At 30.7% G+C, this 24,028-nt stretch overlaps 1 protein-coding gene across 1 annotated transcript in view; it reads left to right on the top strand.

Moving 5' to 3' along the window:
• The first annotated feature begins 10,619 nt into the window (after window positions 1–10,619).
• Window positions 10,620–24,028, top strand: part of LOC149544121 (uncharacterized) — a 51,986-nt gene continuing 38,577 nt past the window's right edge. Inside the window, exons 1-3 of the mRNA XM_089795890.1 lie at window positions 10,620–10,819; window positions 10,945–10,993; window positions 11,132–11,201. Coding sequence (XP_089652016.1) covers window positions 10,620–10,819; window positions 10,945–10,993; window positions 11,132–11,201 — 319 coding nt within the window. The remainder of the gene's footprint in view (window positions 10,820–10,944; window positions 10,994–11,131; window positions 11,202–24,028) is intronic.

Here is a 24,028-nt window from a genome sequence, read left to right as displayed (position 1 = left end):
TAGTTTTGAATCTTTTTACCTCAAATAATTGTTGTCCAAAATTAGTCAAAGAATTTTCTTGCAAACATTCATCTAACAAAGAAAGATTACCTCACATATCACATTTACTAGAAAGACATGCATTGAAAAGAAAGTATTGATCATTAGGTGGCTTACAAAACAAACCTGATATGAAATCCTTTACAATTTGAGGCGGCATTTTTATATCACATTCTTGCAACATTTCTTTACTATGCATGGTACCATGTATAGATCGAAATACATCATAATGGTAATGAAATTGAATGAGTTTTACAAAAACATGTGATTCTTTCCTTGTTAATCCTTACATACCATGGTTTACACTTTTCAAAAGATCTTTGACTAATGGTAATATTTAATACCTCACCATCTACTAATTTTCTAAAGAATTTAGTTTGAATCATGTCCAAAAGGTGTTTAGAATGTGAATCATGTATTTTTGACCCAATTCTCAATTTCAGAACATCTCTTAAATTAGTTGATACTCTTGTATTATTCAATCAAACTTTTGACTTCACTAGTAAGTTTCATATCGCATATCAAGAGTCTACCACTAGAAGTCCATAAAATATTTGTTGGATCACATTCAAAGTTAACCCTTCTCTTTAAAACTCTTTCTAAAGTCTTACAATTCACATTAAGATATCCACTTATATTGCTGAGCAATCTTTTGTCAGATATTGATTTGTTAACTAAAGTTGTTGTTATTGCTCATCATGTTGCATTCTTACCTTTAGACTGACTTCTCTTTCTAATAACATCAAAGGCACTAGCAACAATGGTTACAACTTTTTTTAAAGACTCATTTTTATTCTTGGATTTTGCATACATTCCCAACCTTCTCATTACTTTCCACATTTTAGACATTTTAATTAGTTGCAATATCAACTAACATTGAAACCCAAATTTTTTATTATAAAAAAAATGTGTACACAATCTATTAGCATGTATCCTAATTTATCTCCATGAAACCAATCCCTCAAGATTATCTAGCACATCATTAGGGATATGAAAATTATGTTCAAACACTTTACTATCATTATGACATGTTTTTTTAGTAGTTGGTGTTTCTATGTCTACATTTATGCAATTTTTATTTTCAATTGACATTTCATTTTCACTATTATTTGGGATTTGAATCTCATTTTCAATTTTTCTTAGTATTTCTTTCAGGGCATGCATTTCAATTGGAGTTTTTTGTGCATGATCGTTTGAAAATTTTTTCTCATGAAAAAAATTTAAATCATTTAAATCATTTAAATCATAACCTACTTCTAAAAAATCAACAATTTCATCAAGAGAGAAAATTTGAGGGTTCGGAGACACACGTGTATTGAATGCATGATTAGAATGTGCACCTGAATTTTCTTGTATTCGGTTCTCTTCTTTGACCTCTTCATCCATCAAGGTATCCTCAATGTCTTTCTCCTTTGAAACATTGTTCAAGCCTCTAATTCTTTGTCTTCTCTCTTGTTGACGCTATGCTTCATTATCTTTATTTGCTGCAATCTCCTCATATGTCAGAACTTTCACTTTCTTCTTTCTGCATTGTTTTGATCCTCATTTGCATTGATTTTGAATTTGAATCAATAGTTTACAAATTGTAGAAGAAGATAAGAAAATAGAATAACTATGAAAAAAATTGGTATTGTAGATTGAAACTGTTATTCAATCATTTCAATCATTGAAAGTTGGTCTGTACGGTAGCTTTTGGTGCCCAATGGGCCAATTTTTAAACAATTGGGTACCCGCTTACAAATTGGGTACCTAATTTATAAATAAATATGTGCCTGATTCTTCAAATGTTTGAAATGCAATTGGATGTCCAATTTTTGAATTTCAAATCGAGTGCCTGATTCTTGAGACATGAGCGAGAATTTGGTATGGCACATGACTTTTGCATGGGGTTTTTCCTTGGGGAAAGGCATGGCATAGGCTTGGTCCCACCAAGCCATGCCTTTATGATCCATTTTTTTTTCTAAGGCATTTAATTGACAATTCTAGGATTGACGTAAAATTTTTATAGTTGTCCCCATTGAATTTTTTGATGAAACAAAAACCCATTATAGGTCTTACTATTCTGATTCCAAAATGTAAAGTTTATAGTGTTATTAGTTTATTTTCTATTTTTCCATTATCTATTAATCAAAACTATCTCTTAAACGTTAAAAAGTGACATTCACTAAAACTTTAATAACTTTTTTATTTTATAATTTTTCTTAAATTAATTTATATGTCATCAATCTACATACAATTCTTTTGAGGTTAAATTCTTTTTTTTTTTGGGAAAAAGTGAGATTTTGATCAAATTATGGTGTCCATATACAAGAGGTTTTAAAATTTACCTTTATAGCCAATTAGAAATTATTAATAAAAAAATTAAGAAAAAATATTGTTATCAATCTTAGATGTACTAGGTAACTCCCTTTAAAAGGATTTGTGAAAATTCATTTATTTGTGTCAAATTATGGTGTCCGTACACGAGCGTGGTATGGTCCTGAAACACATATTTTGAAAAAGTGGTTTATGGGTACACAAATAAATTACATATTAAAAAACTAGATTCTTAGCACTAAATTTTTTTTTTCTGAAGTTTTTTATATTCAATCTCTAAATGCCTCAAATTTTGACATCAATTGACAAAAAAATTCAAAAACAGGAAAAACACTTTCACTTTTTTGCCAAAAGTGAGACCCAACTTCTTGCACTGACCCACAAGGTACTTGTACTTATCCACAATCTCTAATGGGTTGCCACTGAAAATGAAGGTGTTTTTCCTACCTCATGTTTCTTTTCAAAGAGAAAATCATCACTTTGGTTTTGCTATTGTTCACTTACATCCTAACCACTTGATAGAAGGCCTCAAGTGCCTTCAAGTTTTTCCTTAGACCATCTGTTGTTTTAGCAATTAAAATGAGGTTATCCACATATAAAAAAAAATTTAATCACATACTTAGCTATTTGAACCCCATCACCATTGTTCTTATCTAAACATTCTTATAGAATTTATCAATATAGTTAGTAAGAGGGGGAACCCTTATTTGAACCCTATATCAGTACCAAGGCTCTTTGACATCCCTTTAATAGTTTTGATTTTAGCAATGACCTAGTCATGTAGTTTATGTGTCACAACTCTAAGCTTGGTAGGAATTTTCAACTCTTCCATTGTAAGCCAGAGTTCGTCATGTTGCACTATGTCAAAGGCCTTTTCAAAGTTAATAAAGAAGCAAAAGGCATTTTAAACCAAGAATCTTAGCATAGCCCCGTGGTCAGTAGTGAAGTATTTTGGTTTGATCCTTGCTTGCCCCTTAGCTTTTTTACCTTATGATTCAACCCATTTGATGATCTTACATTCCACCATGCTACCAAAGAGCTTTCTTCAGTGGGGTTAATCATAATAGTGCAATAATTTGATGAATTATTTATGTCACTATTTTTCTGGAGAGGGATAACTATGCTAGTTGTCCAATTTTTAGGGAATCCCTCTTTATTGACATCATTAAAGATAAGAACTAATATAATCAAAGACAAGTGAAATATTCCTAATTATAAATGATTTTCAATTATGCATGCAGATTTCAATATACATGACTTGAACGTAATATATAATGTCTTTAAATTCAAGAATACAAACAAATAATGTGGTTTTATAACAACTACCATAATAGATTAAAAAAAATTGAATTTAATCTTTTATATTTGACATCTAACAACTGGATCTATGGATGAAATGTTGGTCCTACATATAGATGACTGCCCCAAGATGATATAAAGTAGAAGAAATAAATAATTGTTTAGACATAATAGACAAAATAAATGTGAATAACATTTAGTAATATTTAAAATTATCTCGGGTGCCTTTAAAATATAGAAATAAAAATAAATGAGAACAAATACATTTTAATATATTGATAATATTCATATATAATTCTAAATCTTCTTTTTTGATGGAGGATTTAAGAACCTAATGAATGCCCACACATGCACCTCTTTAGCTTAGATCCTAAGAATTGAGAGACATCCATGGTGTCAAAATCATGTGAGGCATAATCCTTACCTCATCTCTTTTGACATTGGTACCTTGCACTTAGAAAGAATTAATCATGGGTGGGATCTTTGTAAGCCATTCAACTTCACCAATATACCAAGGGCTCATTGACATAAATTTATTTTTGAATATTTATAGTATTTTTTATATATTAAGATATAAGTTAAATATAAGTATTCATTATAAAACTCACAAATAACATGAAAATTTAAATTTCACTAATTAGTTATAATTAAATAATTTTATATTATTAATTTATTATAATTAATCAAGACTAGTAATAACAATAGCACATTGACTTTGAATGCTAGCAACTTACAAATTAATTTTAATAAGATTTTATTAATATTAATAAGAATCCCATTCGCCAGCAAGAGCCTACAACACAATGATAAATTTTGAGTGTTTCAATTGAGGGTCTATGGTTTGAATCTACTCGAGATTAACAAATAGTATTTAATCTTAACAATAATAGTAAATGAATAATAAATAATTTAGGCTTTAGCCAAAATAGATCTAGACAATTATTGGCATGTCCAATTCAATTTTAAAATGATCTATTGAATTCAATGTGGATCGGTAGATCTTACAAATGCTATGTTTGACTAATTAAGGTACGTGTTTTGTTCACCCCCCAATAGCCATAGCACAAATGGTACAATCAACAACCAAGAAAGTAAAAAATGATCAACTATTAGTAAATGTACATGCATTATCTACATGTCATCTTTTAACTATTAGTAAATGTGCATGCATTATCTACATGTCATCTTTTTTGGAATTCTTTTTTAAAAAAATTAAAAATTATATATCATGACACTAGTAGTAGGCGGTCTCTTCTACCACGATGTCTACGTTGGCATCAAAACATAATTTTTAGTTAAATTTAAATTATTTTTATTTTTTATTTTTTAAAATTTTGATGGAAGGTTCAGACCTATGAGGTAACTTAGTGAGGCATGAGGCTTGCGAGCTACCAACCAGCGAAGGCTACCACTTGAAGGTTTAGGAACCTGGTACGTGCCCACACATGCCTAAAACCTCTTTGGCTTAGAGCCAAGGATTGAGGGGCATCCACGCTATCAAAATCACCCATGGCATGATTCCAGCCTCATCCCTTATGGTGTTGGAGCCTTGCACCTAGCCAGACTTGCTCCCTAATGGGCTCTTTGTGAGCCATCCAAATTCACCAGTTGATCAAAGGCCCATTGACTTAAATTTTAAATTAAGATATAGTTCTAAATTAATTTTTAATTAAATTAGTTAAAACAGGAAATTGCAGCCCTGATGCTGGCATAAACATTGGCCTATTGTCTTAAGGTGCAACCTGCTTCGAGGTTGCTTAGGAAAAGGAAGGTTTGGGAATTACACAATAGCCTTGGCACACCGAGAGAAAGGCCAAAGGAGTATGAAAAGTCAAATAAGACTGGACAACTGGTCCTTCAACTGTTCTCAACTAAGTCACTCTAATTTTCTGATGCTTCTGCATTTCTTCCGTGGGGTTACCTCAGCGAATGCACACAGTCTACGTGTTTAGTCACTTTTATTTCTCATTACTTATCCCTCTCCTGATCTTTTATATGCACCCACTCCTTTTCTCTTTGAACGCCCCTTTTTTCAACCATTGTTGTGTTCGCTTAAATCTAATTTCATGGCATCTGCTTCTAACCCACACAGTGGTGTTCGGTTAAATTGTCAACACGTTGAGGAATTTCCACCATCTACATCTGCTTCTTATGCATCTACGATGCCTGTGAAATATTTCCCGGGTTATGATGTATTTATCAATCATTTTAAACATCTTCTGGGCGAAGCAATTTATAAAGAGCTTCATGCGTTGGGACTGAAGGTTTTTCTAAATTCAGAAGAGCTCGAATTGGGGGAAGAAGAAGTAGAAGCAGCTTTTACGAGTGCCTGGCTTTATATTCCAATATTTTCAAAGGGCTATGCACAATCCAACCGGTGTTTAAAAGAGGTGACATCCATGCACAACAGGGGAAAAGGCACTAAAATTGTTCATGTTTTCTGCCATGTTAACCTTGAAGATGTACGCTATGTAAAGGAGGCTATGCATTTGACCCAAACAAGCTTGAACGCGACTCAGAGAAAGTGAAGGAGTGGAAGAAATTGCTACACAGTGTTTTAAATTATATAGGTTAGGTCGTTGAGAGCAAGGAGTAAGTACTCAGACACCCACATTTTCTTCCCCTGCTACATCAATGGTGGGTGAGTTCTCCAAGCTATGAAGGCACTAAAATGTATTGCTTTTATCGCAAAATGCAGTATGTGAAGGGTAGGATCAAACATTGGAATAAACATGTTTTCAAAAATATTTTTCACCAAAAAAATTGTGTGGGCAAACAGTTGCATGTGATTAATGAACATGTGATTGTCAATCAAAAAAATTGTGTGGGCAAACAGTTGCATGTGATTAATGAACATGTGATTGTCAATGGTTTGGATTCAGACACATTTTTAAAACAAAATAATCTTCAAGCTAAATGGGAAGAGTTGTGCAAGAGGGAAGAGGAATTTTGGAGGCAGAGATCCAGAGAAATTTGGCTTGAGGAGGGTGATAAAAATATGAAATTCTTCCATATGTCAATTAAACAAAGAAGGGCTGCAAACACTATTTTTGAGATTGAAGAAGCTTCTTCAAGTAGATTACTTAAAGAATCTCAGGAATTCAAGGCTGAAGAGAAGACTTTTTTCTAGAATTTGTTAACTCCATAGATTGACCCCTATTCATCTCATATTTGTGATCATGAACTACTTGATGCTATCCCAACATTAGTTTCTAAAGAAGACAACATACAATTAATGGCCCCATTCACTATGATGGAATTACAAAATGTTGTCTTTTCCTTGCCTCTAGATAAAGCCCCTGGCCCTGATGGATTTATAGCACTTTTTTTCCAAAAATGTTGGGATGTGATTGGATTTGATCTTCTAGCAGTAGTGGAAGAGTCTCGTAAAAATGGAGCCATGTTAAAGAATTTTAATACCACAAATATTGCCTTGATCCCCAAGTCCAAAATTCCTAAAACTTTTTCAGATTTCAAACCCATTTCATTGTGCAACACAGTGTATAAAATAATCACAAAGGCAATTTACATGAGATTACAAAATATCTTAACCAAAATTATATCTCCAGAGCAGGGAGGTTTTGTGCCAAGTAAAGAAGTAATGGAAGGGGCCATTATTGCACATGAGACTCTACACACAATCCACTCTAAACAATCTCTTGATGTGATGATCAAGCTTGACATGACAAAAGCATATGATCTAGTGCAATGGCCCTTTTTGTTTAAAGTTCTCCAGAAGTTTGGTTTCAACACAAAATGGTGTAAATGGATCAAATCATGTGTCTCTGGTGCATTCTTTTCAATCATTATAAATGGTGAGTCAGTCAGTTTTTTCAAATCCAGGCAAGGTGTACGACAAGGTGACATGTTATCTCCAACACTATTTATCATTATGGTTGAGACATTCAGTAGAATTATTAAAGCTAAACAAGTTCAGCAAAGATGGGTTGGTATTCAGAACGAAGGTACTCCTTTTGCAATCACTCACTCATTTTTTGCTAATGATACATTGCTATTTGGGAAAGTCAATGTTCAGGAAGCTAAGGTAATTAAAAAAACTTTAGACTTATATCTTGAAGTCTCGGGACAAAGGCTAAATGTTCAAAAGTCAAAAGTATATATTTTCTTTACCAATCCAAGGATCTCGAGAAAATTGATCAATATTCTTGGTTTCTCTCAAGAACAACTACCATCATTATATCTTGGTATCCCTTTATTTGCTGGTAATAATAAAGCTATTTTCTGGAAATCAATTGTAAACAAGATCAAGAGTAAGATCTCTAATTGGAAATATTGATGGCTTTCTCTATCTGGAAAAATTATGCTAGTCAAATATGTCTTAGCTTCTATTCCAAACTACTCTATGTCTATCCTAAAAGCCTCAACTGGTATTATCAGAAAGATTGAAAAAATTATAAGGAATTTTATTTGGAACAACAATATGTCTAATGAGAAGAAAGTCTCTTTGATCTCATTAAAGGAAATGATTTATGACAAAGACAACAGTGGTATTGGTTTACATGACATGAGCAAGAGAAACATCGCTTTTGGTGCCAAGCTCATTTGGAGGATGCTGAGGAATCTTGAAAGTAAATGGTGTAAGATTATGCAAGGAAAATATCTAGACTCTATGGATTCTAATAGAATTATAACTTTTTGTGATCCCCCAAATGGTTCAGCCATGTGGAACTTTCTGATATCTTCAAGGGATATCATTACAAACTTTGTCTCTTGGGAGGTGCATAATGGTGAATCAGTGAAATTTTGGGAGGATTCCTGGCATGGTTTGCCTTCATTATCTTATGATAATGATTTGAGAGATGTTATTCACATAATCAAAGACAATTGGGGTGAATTTTTGATAGACTATGTCCTGGCTATTGAAAGATTCTCTGGTAAAGTCTTTTGAAAAGATCCCTTTATTTTACCAATTTCTTGTAGTCACAAACAACATTTTTTCAAAGTCATGACAGCAAGAAAGATATTCTTGAATAGTGAAAATGATGTTTTGATTTGATCCCCTTCTCCAAGCGGCGAATACTCCATTAAAGCTGGATACCGAGATTTGAAACTAGTGGAGCAGCATGAAACAAAACAATGGGCATTTTCTTTCTGCTGGAATAATCTAGTTTTTCCCAAGGTATGTTGCTTTTCTTCGCTTGCACTTCGAAAAAGAATTTTAACCAGTGACAGGCTACAAAAACTTAACATATTGCAGCCTTTTCAATGTGTCTTATGCAGTGAAGATATGGAAAATGTAGACCATTTATTTATTCAATGTTCTTTTGCCCAACAATGTTGGAATTTTGTCATGCAAAAACTTAACCTTTCGATGCCCCTACCATACACATTGTGGGAATTGTTTCAATCTTGGCCGATCCTCTTCTCTAAATCCTTCTTTTCTTGCATTTGGAAATTTTCTCCTGCACTTGTCGTTTGGGCAATTTTGGTGGGAACGTAACAAATGAATATTTAAAAATGTTACCAATTCCTTAGATTTGGTCCTTAAGGGTTTAGAAAAGTCAATTTTGGAAGTGGTCAATGCTCATGTCAAAGATAAGATCAGCAACTATAGCTTCACCCAATGGGATAACTCCATCCTTAAAAGATGGAACCACATTTCTATCCCTCCATTTATGGCCTCCTCTTCTCCAAGCAACCATGTTGACAGATCTCAAATCAAGTGGCTACCTCCGACCAATGGCTATATTAAAATGATCTTCGATGGATCTTCGAGAGGAAATCTCAAAAAAGCTGGTTGTGGCATGTGTTTATGAAACCATTTGGGTGAAGTTCTTGCATTCAAATATCTCTCTTTACCCTCAAGCACAAACAATACAGCAGAGGCACTTGGATTACTTTATGGTTTGGTTTTGGCCAAGAACTTGGAATTAAAAGTGATTCATATTGAAGGTGATTCCACTCTCATCATTAATGCTTGCATCAAGAGACAAATCATTAACTAGAGAATCAAATATATCATGTGTAAAATCTGGTATTCGATCGACTCATTTGATTCTTGCCTCATTTCACATACTTATAGAGAAGTAAATTCGGATGCTGATCTTTAAGCAAAATGGGGATCCAATGGCATTCATCTTGATTCCACAAGACTAAGTATCCATGTGAAAGATTTTCTAGATTTAGTACACATTATTGATGCGGATAAAGAGCTTTATGCTGTTGCCTAGGAATCTTTCTTGTCAATGTAAATGTAATTGATATTGATTTACTCTTTTGTATCGGCTATGAATTGGGGTTTTCTTTCCAAATTCTTTCCTTAATGAGCTCTTGAATCTGGTATATTTCTATATATATATATATATATATATATATATATATATATATATATATATATATATATATATATATATATATATATATTTATATGGTGCCTTTTCCACCTTGGCTTTTAAAAAAAAAAAAAAAAAAGGTACCCATCTCTACAACAAACACACTTATCGATTTCTCTTCCATGCGTTCTTTGATCTTTTTCTCGCTGAATCTTGAGGCTCATAGACTTCATTTATCCCTATAAATTATGACGTTTACTCTATTTTCTTCATTGTTGACTGTGTCCAGGGATGAAGACATGATGCTGAAGACAATTCCAGAGTGGGTAGCAAAAGAGGGAAAAATGTATCAAGAATTTGTAGGAGCGTGCTTAACTATGGAGTTTCCTCAAACCCAAAGCTTAGGCTGGAGCAATACTAGGATGGGTGACCTCCTGGGAAGTCTCGGTGCTTCACCCTTGTGAGCATCACCTAGATCCAATGAGTGCTAAGTGTTCCATTTATTCTCATGAGAGATGGATTCATTTTGAATCACTACTCATGAAACATGGGTCAATGAGTTTGACTCAAAATCACATAGTTAAATTCTGATAGCAATATCACAAAATTCATATAATTATATTTTCCAAGAGGTATGCACAATCCACCTGGTGTTTGTTAGAGCTGACACTTATGCTTGAGATAGGCACTAGGATTGTTCCTATTTTCTACTATATTGAGCCAGTAGATGTCCGACGTGCTAAAGAAGCCTATGCTCGTGCAATTGATGGGCATGTAGAGAAGCAAAAATATGCCTTGGAAAAGATTTTGGAGTGGAAGGAGGCACTTTACTGTGTTTCATCTAATGTTGGCCACATCATCGAAAGCAAGAAGTGAGTATTAATTACTTAACCTTTAATTTTCCAATGCATCCTCTACAATTTTCTTTTATAGTTTATTAGAATAAGGTCAATTGTTACAACCTAATTTTTATTCAATGTTATGTTTGCATGTGTAGAGATGAGGACAAGTTGCTCGAGCATATCACTCATCGTGTGGGGACAGAGGTTACAATGAGCACACTTCAATATGCTAGAAGCCTTCAAAATCTACTAAATGAGGGAATATAGGGGCAAGGGTGGCTCTGGAAAAACTACTTTAGCTAAAAAGTTATAAGAGAAATGTAGCCTTTTATCTGATGTCAGAGACGCTGCTGCCAGAAACATATTGCACGAGGAAAAAGAAAAGCTGTTGTCAAACATCTTGGCTTTGGAGGTATGGTAGTTGACTATTAATGAATTAATCATTAGGGTTATAGAATTAGGTTATAAGTTTCAATTTTAGTAGTTATTAAATAGCAATTGAACTGCTAAATGACTACTTTATTTATGTAATGAATCTCAGTGAGCAACATACAATAAAGTTTCCATTATGTTTCAATTATTTTCTATTACATCAAATTTTTGGGCTTAACAATGGTATCAAAGTAGGTAAAAATGATGTAGTAGAATGATGGTTTTAAGAGAAGAAAGAGGATGGAGCAAGTGCCCAAGGATGTGTTGGGGAGAGTCTTCTTCCATCTGCCTCTCCTCGATCTTACTCGATCTCTCTCCGTTTGTAAGTGATGGCATTTTCTTCTCTCTTCCCCACTTTTCATTCTTCATTATTATGCATCTGCCAAAAGCAATAGAAATTCATGTGTACTCCTTACAGATTAAACTAGCATAGCCTTAAATCACAATAGTAGGCTTTTTCATTTCTATGATCCACATCTCCAAAAAACCCTAACATTAGCCCTAAATTTTGTACCCATTGAACTAACAATTCCAATGGCATCTTTGCGAGGATTTCTCTGTCTCTCTTCCCACACTATGAATTTTCTTTGTATCTACAATCCCCTCACTAAAGCCTACAAATAGTTTCCTTCTCCTCCTTTCCTTAGCCTCACTATGATCCTAGACAGTCCCGTGTTCGAATCCCACAAGATATTGGTGATTTTTGATGATCTTCAAACCATGTATTCTCCTAAAAAGGATAGTTGGATTGATTTAGGTCTACAAAATCTAAATTTTTAAAAAGTCTTTCAAAGGTTATGGAATCAATCCATTATTCCCACCATTTTCAAATTATTCCCATCATTTTCAAATTTATCCATAGTTTAAATGATTTGGGTATGGAACATTTTGAAATAGAAAATTAGTTTCTATGAGAAGATTTTGAATGGTTCAAGAATACAGTCTAGAAAATTAGTATCAAAGGAGTTTTCTATGGAGAGAAGATTAAGTGATCAATCAAATGAGTTTCATATGAGAAAATATGTGAATATGTTTCTATTCTATCAATTTGATGATAGTAAATGACATTTGATATGAAGGTTTTAGAAATGCTCTCTGATGCTCTACATCAAATTTCTTATCAAAGTTTAATTTATCATAGTCTATGTATTTGGAAGCTTGAAATTGGTTAGACAGACAAAGTATACTTTGTAAAAGTACTATTGCAAAACGTTTGAAAACTAACAGATTGTCTTCAAGATATCCAGTGCTTAGTTTACAATATTACAAGGTAGAAAAGGCAACATCAATAGAAGTTGAAAAGTATCAATAAAAATAATCCAATAGCTTATCACATGAATTCATTTCCTTTCATCTATCAAGGGGACGATATTCTTATAGTTCAAGTGAATGCAACTTTAGATTTAATTCAAGTCAATTCTAGGTTCAAGTTCAAGTGAATGCAATTTTAGATTATTAAATGTGAGTTCCAAGTTCAATTTAAAATGAAGGACAAATACATAACACCCAATGTGTTATTTTTTTCCACCTAATGTGTGCTATTATAAAAATTTCATATGGAGAAAACAATTCATAACACCCAATGTGTGTTATTTCATAGCACCCAATGTGTGCTCTTATCAAATTGTAATACAAATAAACAAGTTCATAACACCCAATGTGTGTTATTCTATTGCACTCAATGTGTGCTCTTATCAAGTTGAAACATGAGCAGTAGATGTTCATTGCACCTAATGTGTGCTAATTTGAAAGGGACAAAACTGAGAGCTATCAAAGCAATAGGCTCATTATATAAATTTCAAGTCCAACAATGGATAACATGCTGGAGTATAAAAGTTTGAACCCTACAAGTTCAAATAGATTTTAGATCACATCACAGATAAAAAATTTCAAAAGATGATTCAGATCAACCAAAAAATGTTTCTGGTTGAGTTCAAAGTTTCAAGAGTTTAGAATACTCCTAATTTCATGTAACCCTTTCTGATTAAGGGGAGGATGTTAGCATATTAATCATTAGGGTTATAGATTTAGGTTATAAGTTTTAGTTTTAGTAGTTATTAAATAGTAGTTGAACTACTAAATGACTACTTTATTTATGTAATGAATCCCAATGAGCAACATACAATAAAGTTTCCATTATGTTTCAATTATTTTCTATTACATCAAATTTTTGGGTCTAATAGTTGACAATATAGAAATGGGTAGGATGATTCCACTGCTCGACATCTTCTTGGGAAGTCATAGTTTTGGATGATGTTGATCATGTTTGACCAACTAGATGGTCTCTACTTTTGGCTAGCGACAGAGGTATCCCAGTGGTCCAGCCAAGTGATCAAGTTGAGGTGAGCTTGGGCAAGACTAATCTTATGTGGGTGGGGGAATAGGCTCGCACTACAATCCCACTAGATAAATTTGAAGAGAGTTTTGAACGAAGAACCATGGGGATAACCCATAGGCTCAAGCCTCTGCTCTTAACCAATGAGCTAGGAAAAGAAGGATTTGGGACCCACATGTTTGATTGGATCAAATAGTTTGGAATGTGGTTATCCTTGTTTCAAATCAAAACATCTAAAATAGAAAGTTTTTTTTTTTTGAAATTTTTAGTATTTTTTCTGTAAGATCTATAAATTTTGTGATAGAAAACAACAAAAGATTTTGGATAAAATCACTATATTTTGGTGAGTCTGAAAAATAAAATTTATTTATTGTCTTTCATGTATTTTAATGCAGATTAGCCAGCTCCCATTGACAATATATATGGTTTCTATCTCCAATTGCTGCTCTAAAAATTTTAGAATGATTTTGAACGTTCTTACCTAGTAAAAATGTAGCTTAAAATTGAATAATTTTTTATTTAGATACTATGTGATGGTAGTAGATAAATTACACTTGAATATTATTTTCTTCACTTAATTTCTATTATATACCATTGAAAAAAAATTGAGATTTTTTAAATATTAGAGATAATTTGATTAAAATATTTATTTTTATTCTTTAGCACTTTTGTAGATCAAAGGTCATTTTTTCTATTAGTCCATGTTATATTTTGATTTTTAAAACTTATTAATAAATTATTATTGACTAACAAGGCATTACTACTTAACTAACATACTATACATGATAAATTCTAATAGTTTAACTAGTTTTTAAAATAATTGAATTAAATGAAATTAACTTTTCTTAAATAAGATTAATAAAAATAATAATATAATAATTAGACCAGTGCACATCTAAACTAATCTTATTAAAATAGTTAATGAGTAATCTATGAAGTCACTTGTCCTCACATGTAAGTATCAAATTATACTATTTAAAAAATATAGAAACTGATATCTCTAGACTTGATTTAGATGGACAAGGAGAATGAACAAGCACAACACAATATGACTTACATCTTAAACAAAATTATAGATGTAAATAATTGTAAAATAACTATTTAAGAAGGCAAAATAATAGAAAACTAAAAAAACTTTTCAATGATCAATAAAGAAGAAAAATAGTTGAAAACTAAAGAAACAACTTCCTTCCCAAGCTTGAAATATTCTAGTGCAAATCTAAATATCTTCAAAGTTAATAAATTGTATTTTTGAGGAAAAGAAGGCTGTGAAAAACCTATTTAAACATGATGAAGAATCTTTAGGTTGTTGTGGAATGTAAAGTTTGTTGACTTAATCCTGACATGATGATAGGTTGAATGCCTTCTTCCTTCATTTTATATTGATGTAGTAAGAGTTTTCAATGTTGCATGGGAAGTTGTTGACTATCCTTTCAAAGACACTATTTGTAATTGGGGAATACAACCTTCATATTTAGAACATAGAACACTCAAATTTATGTAAACCCATTTTGTTTTCTCTTTTGGTAAGTTTTTGCCTTCTACTTATTATCCTCCAATTTCCTAGGTGTGGGACTATATCATATTAAACTATTGCATCCTTTGGAAATTTCCTATTCCTTAAAAAAAAAAATATGTATTAAACAATAAGTAGAAGTGTGAAAAGTAGGTGTAAAAATTTGGGAAAATGACAAAAGGAAGGGTGAAATAGACCACATGGAGATATTAAAAACAATGAGAAGACAATGGTTTAACACACAAAACATAATTACTAATATTGCAAATCCATTAGATATTGTACATTGTTTTTGAGGTTTTTGAGGTTACATGGGGTACTTTTTAGAGATTACAACCTCTAAAATTTTATAGATATAGTCTATAATTTTTTTGATTGCTAAAAGCCTATTGCTGATTTTATTCATCATTTCAATATAGTACAAATTATTTATGCCTTGTTCAAAGTATGGGCATTGGGGGAAAAAAATCGGTAAGAAAAATATTGGGTTAACTTGGGATGTAACATCTTGACTACTGCAATAGCCTCTTTTCTTTCTTAGCTCTTTAGGAAGGCATACCTTCCTTTATATTTATTATTAAAATTAAAATTATAATGGAGTTTGTTTATAATTGCCCCTAAATTTATTTGGGGTCTATAAGAAGGTATACCTTCCTATTATAGATTGCTTGAATTATAACATAATGTGGAACTATAAGATATTTGCTTTAAATTCCTACATATCATATTTTGACTGAGATTGTTGTTAATTCATAATAAAATCATTGTTTTTGATTAAAGGTTAAAATAATTTTTTCCACAAGGCCCAAAATCCCAATAGTTTTAATAAAAGAATTAACAATGAAGTACCAAAATGAAACAATGTTCAAAATAACATCACATCCATTATAAAAGCTAAAACAATAAACACCTATACCAACTTTAATGTAATTACCTATGATAGATTGGTTACTGGAATACAATTGGAATAGAAATAGGAAATTAGAATATATTTTGTATTCATTGTTTGATGCAACAAATAGGAATTGGGATTATGAATAACTTTTCCCATTTTTCCCCTAAAATGAGCAATATGTCGATTCCAAAAATTCCTATTATTGGAATAACTAGTCCTATTCCCATTTTCATATTTTCTTATTCGATAACACTTTTAGAACTTCTTCAAACTGATGACACTAAATTTTTAAAAAAATCAAGATCTGTAGGCATACATTTTTACATGGCAATCACTCATGAGATATTCTTCACAACATCCAACTGATAAATCCATGGGTCATGTCATTGTAGTTTAGAATTCTAGAAATCTTTCTCAAAGTCCATGTCCAACAAGATGTTGAATGGATTCAAATTGTAGTGTAAAATTGGCTAGGAACATTCATGATGAGGGCACTTCATCTACTTTGCCACACCCCTTGCAATCCTTAAGCAAAGAAATTCCCAATTTGTATAAGAGAGACAAAGAACCCCTAATGGAATAAAAATAAAAATTATAATAAAAGTTCAAACCAAAATTCGATCGTTGTGACATTTGAAACTTACTGATTTGAAGTTAACTATTTCTTTTCTCAATGTCCTCATCCAAGGTTCGATTTGGCATCAACTCTATAACTAAGGCCATGTCCATTAAACCCAAATGTAACCCAATAGACAATCCAAGTTATGGTGTCTTATTATCACCAGTGGAGACCTTTGGTGGCCAAATTCTTTGAAAACTAGAATGATTCATATGACTAGTGCAATTCTCATTTTTGTTTTGTCTAACCAAATGGAGAGAAAAAAATCTAATTCCAAAATAGCTATTCTAGAATAGAAATTCCCAATTTTTAGTTCCTATCCCTGCAACCAAATGAACCTTAAATTTAAAAGTCAGTTTACCCAAATGTTGATCATGAGAAATTAGAAGCATTAGATTATTGCTAAGTATTTAAAAGAGTGATTGTATGTACATCGTAGTAGAAATTACATTGAATAGCAGGCTAAAAGAAGCCATAATGTACAAAAGAATTATGGCAATGTCAAATTGCATAATAAGAAAGGATGTGTACCACATATAGTCTCATTAAACAGTGGACCTAATGAAGCCATGTATCAACTACCATAATGTCATTTGTTTAAGTGATGAGATGAAATAACTCATTAAGAAACTTCCTAACATGGAGAATCACACATTGATATATTCTCCACAAATATTAAAGTAGTGAGTGACATGTCACGACAACTTCCACATCACACAGTAGATGTTGTTTCAAAAGGTGCATAAAAATCATGGAAAGGACATTGTTATGGTACTTTTTGTAGGAAATATTACTATTGTATTCACTTTCTCTAAAAACTAAATTGGTTTCCACCAATTACAATTAATTATTTTTTTCAAACTCAAATATTTCTAAAATTCTTATATTTATTTATGAAATTTATATATTATCAAAAAGAGTTTTCTCTAACATGATTGGTTAAATTTTTTGGGTCTTATAGGACCCATTTTGTTAGAGGATACTTCCATATTATAATTTTTTCATTGAGATTTGTAGTTCATGCCTACTTCCTAGATATATAGTTTTACTTTTTATTACTGATTTATTGAATTTATCTATCTTTATTTTTTAAAAATGTATATGTCTTCTCACTTTATAGTATTACCATATATTAATATCTACAATCATTAATAAAACTCTTATATTAAAGAGACTAAATTAATTTCATGATTTTATTATGAATATGAATTTTTTTTTAAGTTAAATTGAACTAAATAAATTATCTTATTTCAACATAATAAAAAAACACTATTATATATTAAAATATAATACATATTATATCATCTAGGTCTATTACATGATTCTACAAATTAATATATTAAAGTGAATTTTCAAAATCTTACTATATGTATAATATTATGATGAGACTTGCATTTTTTTCTTTGAAGTAATGTTAGATTATTGTTACATATATGCTCCTCTTTTGCTCTAATGAATTAAATAGATTTATTTTACTATATTAATATTTTGTATAATAGTATAGTATAGAAAACAAAAAAGTTTGATAAACTATTATCATTATAGTTAATTAGCATAATATAATAAATAAAAGATGCCTAGTTTAAAAATAAATTATTAGTGTAAAAATTAAAATTACACATTATTTTTTTATTTGAATATTTATGATGTCCCATTAAATCTTAGTGAAAACATGAACAATATTTTCAAACATCATTATTAGTTGATTAAAACTTTTATGTTTTTAAGAGTAATAAAAAGAGAAAATTATATCTCTATTTAAATTCTAAAAGGTAAAACAAAATAAAACTAGAAGAAGAGAAAATAAAAAATTGATCTTCTCATCTCATTAGTCTTATAAAATTAAATTTTGACAGTACCCTCTATGAAAACTATTTCTTATAAAAATATAGTTTTCAAAAGTTTTTTTTGGACAAGCATTTGAAATGATTTATGAAAAGATTAAAAAATATAAAAGAAGTTTACTAATTTGTTTTCAAAACATTACTTTAAACAACTAATAAAGTTATATATATTTTAGTTATTATGAATTTTACTAAGAACTAATTACTATCGAATAAAGTCCCTTTGTTAAAGATCAACTATGGTAGTTATCATCCCCTTAATCATAACAAGGTGATATGGGGTAAGAGCACAAAGTTGGGTTGCAATTTCATGGAATGAGACCTTTCAGAAATGGGTACTAGATTTTTGAACATGGATTAGGTGCTCGAATCCGATTTTAAAAATCGAGCACCCAATTTTGGAAAACTACAAAAGCTGAATTTTTGGGGCTTTTTTGCTCATTTTTACTATTTGCAAAACATGAGCTCGATTTTAGAGAGATACGGGAGCCCATTTTTAGATTTTCTACTGACCCTCTATTGCTCTTTTTCAATGCACTAGTTATTTTACTTTGTTTTCTACTATTTTATTTCATTTTTCTTAGTTTTACACTTTATAATTTTGCCAATTTATTAATTTCTTTTTTTTTTCACTTTTAAGATGTAAAATTTTAATTTTCCATTGTTAATAGTATTATCTTTAGATTATTGTATCTATTCATTTAAATAGTTTCGTATATTTTAATTTTAAAAATTTGTAAATGTTCATTTAAAATTTATTATTTTAGATGTTTCAATGTATTTAATAAAAATTCCAATGTTTGAAAATTAGATAGATGTAAATTAGATTGTTTAAACATGTAATTACATTCAATATTTTATATTTATTTCAACTAAATAGTAATTATTTATAAATTAGTTTGTAAACCATATAACAAAGAAAATAAAACCAACTATATTCCTAAGTGTAACCTTGAAACCTAATCATAATTATACAATAATTTAGTCTAAACCCTAAACATAAAACTAAGTATTTAATGTGCAATGCCTCGCCAATGGATCCAAACACAAAACTAAGCATTTAATGATTTTTCTTATTGTATTGTACTTTGTTTCAAGGATCTGAAAGGGATGATGTAAACTATTTCATACATGTATATTCATTCAACCTTTCATACCCTGTGACATGTATAGTGGATGATTGTGCATTTTGAATTAATGCCAAGTAGCATTCAAAAAAAATGTATATTATTTAAATGGATTGATCTTGTAGTTATTCTTTCATGTGGATGTGTTATTTATTTTATTTCTAGTATAATTATTTAAAAATTAAATGTGACTCAACATCTTGGGATACTTAAGGAATGTAATATCTTATGTTTTCTTATGTATTATTTTATTTTATTTCTTAATGAAAAAATTGGTTAGTTCTTTGGATCCCTTAGTTCGGAGTTACATAATGTGCTCCCTTACCTTAAAACCATATCTTTTTAAATAAAGCTATACACTGATCATAAACATAGTATTAACCTTGATGTAAAATCTCACTCTCACCATAATTCTAAGCCTAACCCTAACACTGATTAAAAGTTTAACTGGATTATATAGTTAAAATTGATAAACTTAATTCTAAGCCTAACCCTAATCATTAATAAATGAAACCTAAATATTAAACCCTAATTCTAATTGTAACTTCAAATCTTAAACCTAACACTTGATCCCTAGCTAAGTAACCATAGCAGTAGGTCCATAATGTAGAGTAATCTTAATCCTAGGTTTAAAAACTTTATTTAATGATTTTAAATTGGGTTGAAGAAATATTGGGCACAAGAGTATATTACAAGAAGTAGCAACAAGGAAAATTTTGTTCATTGGAAGAACGTGCATCCAAAAGATGCTATTTTGGAATTTAAACATCTCCAACATCAAAAGCTACAATTGATCCATATACATAGTTATTGGGCAAGAATATAGTGCCCCATTTGCAAATATGAACAACTAAAAAAGAGCCTTAGACTATTTAGCAAAAACTATAATGGGAAGAAAATAATTTACTAAACTAAATTGTCTAAATAATTTATTTTTATATACAATTTGTATTTCTTTAATTATTTTGATAAGTTGGACAAATGATTGATTTTAGGGACTATGTGTAAATTTATATTAAAATGTCATTTCTTGAAGTAAACAAATGTAATAATCAACATACCATTGTCAAGCTTATCCAATATTACATTTGATGTGTTTGGATTTTCATATCTATTCCAATCTTGAGTGAACTTTCAAAGTCATTAAAATCATGATTTATCTCAAAGAAATTGTAATGTCCCCTTAAGGACATGGCTTCCCATAGTGGAACTTTTCAAGTCACACTTTAATAAAAATGTCCCCAGATAATAGGTTTGGTTTCAATTCTTTGGTAGAAGTGCATATCTTGTATGAGATTAATTGACATTTAGGCAATCTTACATTGCATGTATTCTCTTTCTATTAATATTTTACGTCAATCAAGATATTCTTCCTTTATAGTTTACCCTTTATCTTCTATGTTTAATTTCCTCTCTACCTCCTTATCTATTATAAATGATATCATTTAATACAACATAAATTTCATTTAGTCAGTTTAATCAAATAAAGTCCTTGTATATATGTGTAATATTCATAAAATATGGCAAACTTATAACATTTCCATTATATATAAATTAGATTTCTCATAAATATATTTTATTAGCATTCTTATCATTCTACACCTTATTTTACATTTCATAATTTATTAGTTTTCTTACATCTTCAATAATATACCCATCCTATGTTGTTATTTAAGCTTTATTATCTTATATTCCTTCTTTCTTTTGTTATTTTAATATATGGTGGTCTTATGTCTTAACCTTACTTTTTACAAGTCGGGCTCTTAATTATAATAATTATATAAGGGGGACATACTTATATTATCATCTCTTTACAATTTATCAGCATTTACCATGTTATATTTCCTTGGAGTTTATTTTAAATGATTCTCCCTTTTGTCTTCAGTGCATTATTGGCTGCTACATATTCTTATCTATTTAATTGTCTCCTTATGTATTTTTTCTCTTTTTAGTTCCCCTATCTTATTTTGATTCCTTACTTTTAATGTATCTTCTATATTATTTCTATGGGTTTCTTATGAACTTATGTTATGTTTTTGTCTTAAATATATTGTTTCATGTTATTTTTGTTTTGTTTTTTTTTTACTTTAAGAACTTCCTTTTGACGCTTATATTGATGCTTGTACTATCTTCACATATCTCCCTCTATGCATTTTCATTTCCCAAGTAAATATACCATCAAACAGTATGTGTAAGTGTGGCATCCCTTTGCTATGTGAATACTGACATCTATCTATTATTGGTTTATTAAATATGTGGCATTAAATATAATGCAGTGCAATATAGCTTAGATTTTAAAGTTTATTCATGAATTATTAAACACACACACACACACACACACACACACACACACACACACACACACACACATATATATATATATATATGGATAATATGAATAATATTATTTTGAGAATACATATTATTAATAATTAGTTCTAAATAATGAAATGGATTGTGTATAAATATTCATTTATTAACGTAGTTATTTAATAGTGATTGTATATGTTTATGATATATCATAATCTTTCACACACACATACATCTAAATGAAACATACATCTATTTTGATTGATGTACATTTAGATGTTTCCTTTTCTTTATCATAATCTTTCACACACACATACATCAATAAAAAATTTATACTCTTGTAATATCATTTTCTTGTAATATCATTTGAAAGCATAAAAAAACAATGGTTAAACTATTGGGAACTTTCACATCATTTTCCTTAATATAAAAAATATGTTCCCTTGAACTTGCATAGACAAAACAAGTTCACATCTAACACAAAAACCAGATTTCTAGTTCCTCCTTATAACAAAGACACACAGAAAAAGATGTACCATCTACATAGATACTTAAAACATAACTACTTAAAGAGTTATTTACTCAATTCATGGTAACCAACACATTTCCCTATAGATGTCACCATCTAAAAGGTTAATTATGTGTGATATTATATCTATGTTCAATCCTAACCCAAACCAAAATATTATTTATATATTCAATCCTAATTGTTTTAATATTGATCATCAATCATACAAATTTGCCAAGGCATAATCATAAATATATTTATATAAGATATTTTTAGAAATAACATTTAAGTTGATTTATTAATATAGTTTTTTGGAGTATTATTTTATGATTAGGCTTAAATTTGGTATAATGTTCAATTATCCTTAACATTAAAGTTTATGTAAGTGTTTAACTTTATTTATTTAATTGATATGGTTTTAAAGATCTGTGCATTTATATTATTGACATTTTAGATTTATTTTATTAAATAGAAATTTTGTGATTTTTATGTTGTTTAAACATATATGCAAATTATATTTGATGGACCCACCCCACCCCCTCCCCCTCCCCCTCCCCCACCTCCACAACCATCTAGTCCTCCTCTACCACCTACCGTAGAGTATTTGTGGGATAGCATGAGGCATAATCTTAGAGACCTCATGCAAGATATTGAGACTATTAGGGGCAAGGTCCACCCCCTCCTCACCTAATATGCCCTATGGATAGCATGCAAGGTGTCATTCACTCTATACAACATTTGGATTTTCATATTGATATATTTAGATTATGGAGGCAAAACATGCGTGCCTTTTATTCTGATGGCCTATCCTATAGAGAGGTCCATAAGCTCAAAATAGTTAAACAACATCTTGCTAGGTATTCTATAAACCCTAAGATAGGTGAGGAGATTTGGGAGAAGAAGCCTTGCATTTCTATTAGATGGTGCACACATCCACGTATATTAGCACACTTTTGCGAGTGGTGGTGGATGGTATTTGACCATCCACCACACGCTAATCATGGGGTGCCCATGTACTTCCTTAAGAAACTATAGGCTAGGATTGAATTGGCTTTGAAACCCAATTATTTTGATATTAGAGCATTTCAGGGGGTCAGTGGAGGGATGCCTCAGGATAGGCCTAGGGAAAAGCTAAGAAATAGAATGAGAAATTTCATATGGCCTCAACCTCTTGTACCTCTTCCCACACTAGTTGTCCCAATGCCACACCATCATCAAGTAGTGTCATCTACTCTTACTTTATTGAGTTCCCTTTCAAGAAACTTAGTAGAGTAGTGGACGTAGGCAAGAGATATTTGTCCACTTGGACACATTTGTATTAGTTGTGGAGATATATGTAGAGGCCCCTAGAGTGATGTTGATGTAACACACATGATGACTATTATGATTTTGATGATGACATATATGTTGCTCATGGTGATGGTAGTGATGATATTGATGTGTCATCATTTGTTGACCTCATGCAAGGAGAGCCCAGAGATAGTCAACTAAAATTTAAATATAAAGTACATAATTATTTACTTTTTACACACATTTTTAATTGTATTAACCATATTAATGTATATTGATTTTGAAATAACAGAGGACAGATGATACTATTCCTCCTAGGAGGTAGTATAGTCTTTTTTCAAGACCTACAAATGTTGGCATCCC

Source organism: Cupressus sempervirens, chromosome 8 (assembly GCF_028749045.1).
Source record: "Cupressus sempervirens isolate cs-2001-9-10 chromosome 8, ASM2874904v1, whole genome shotgun sequence".
Classification (NCBI taxonomy): domain Eukaryota; kingdom Viridiplantae; phylum Streptophyta; class Pinopsida; order Cupressales; family Cupressaceae; genus Cupressus; species Cupressus sempervirens.
This window is presented reverse-complemented; position numbering and strand designations above follow the sequence as displayed.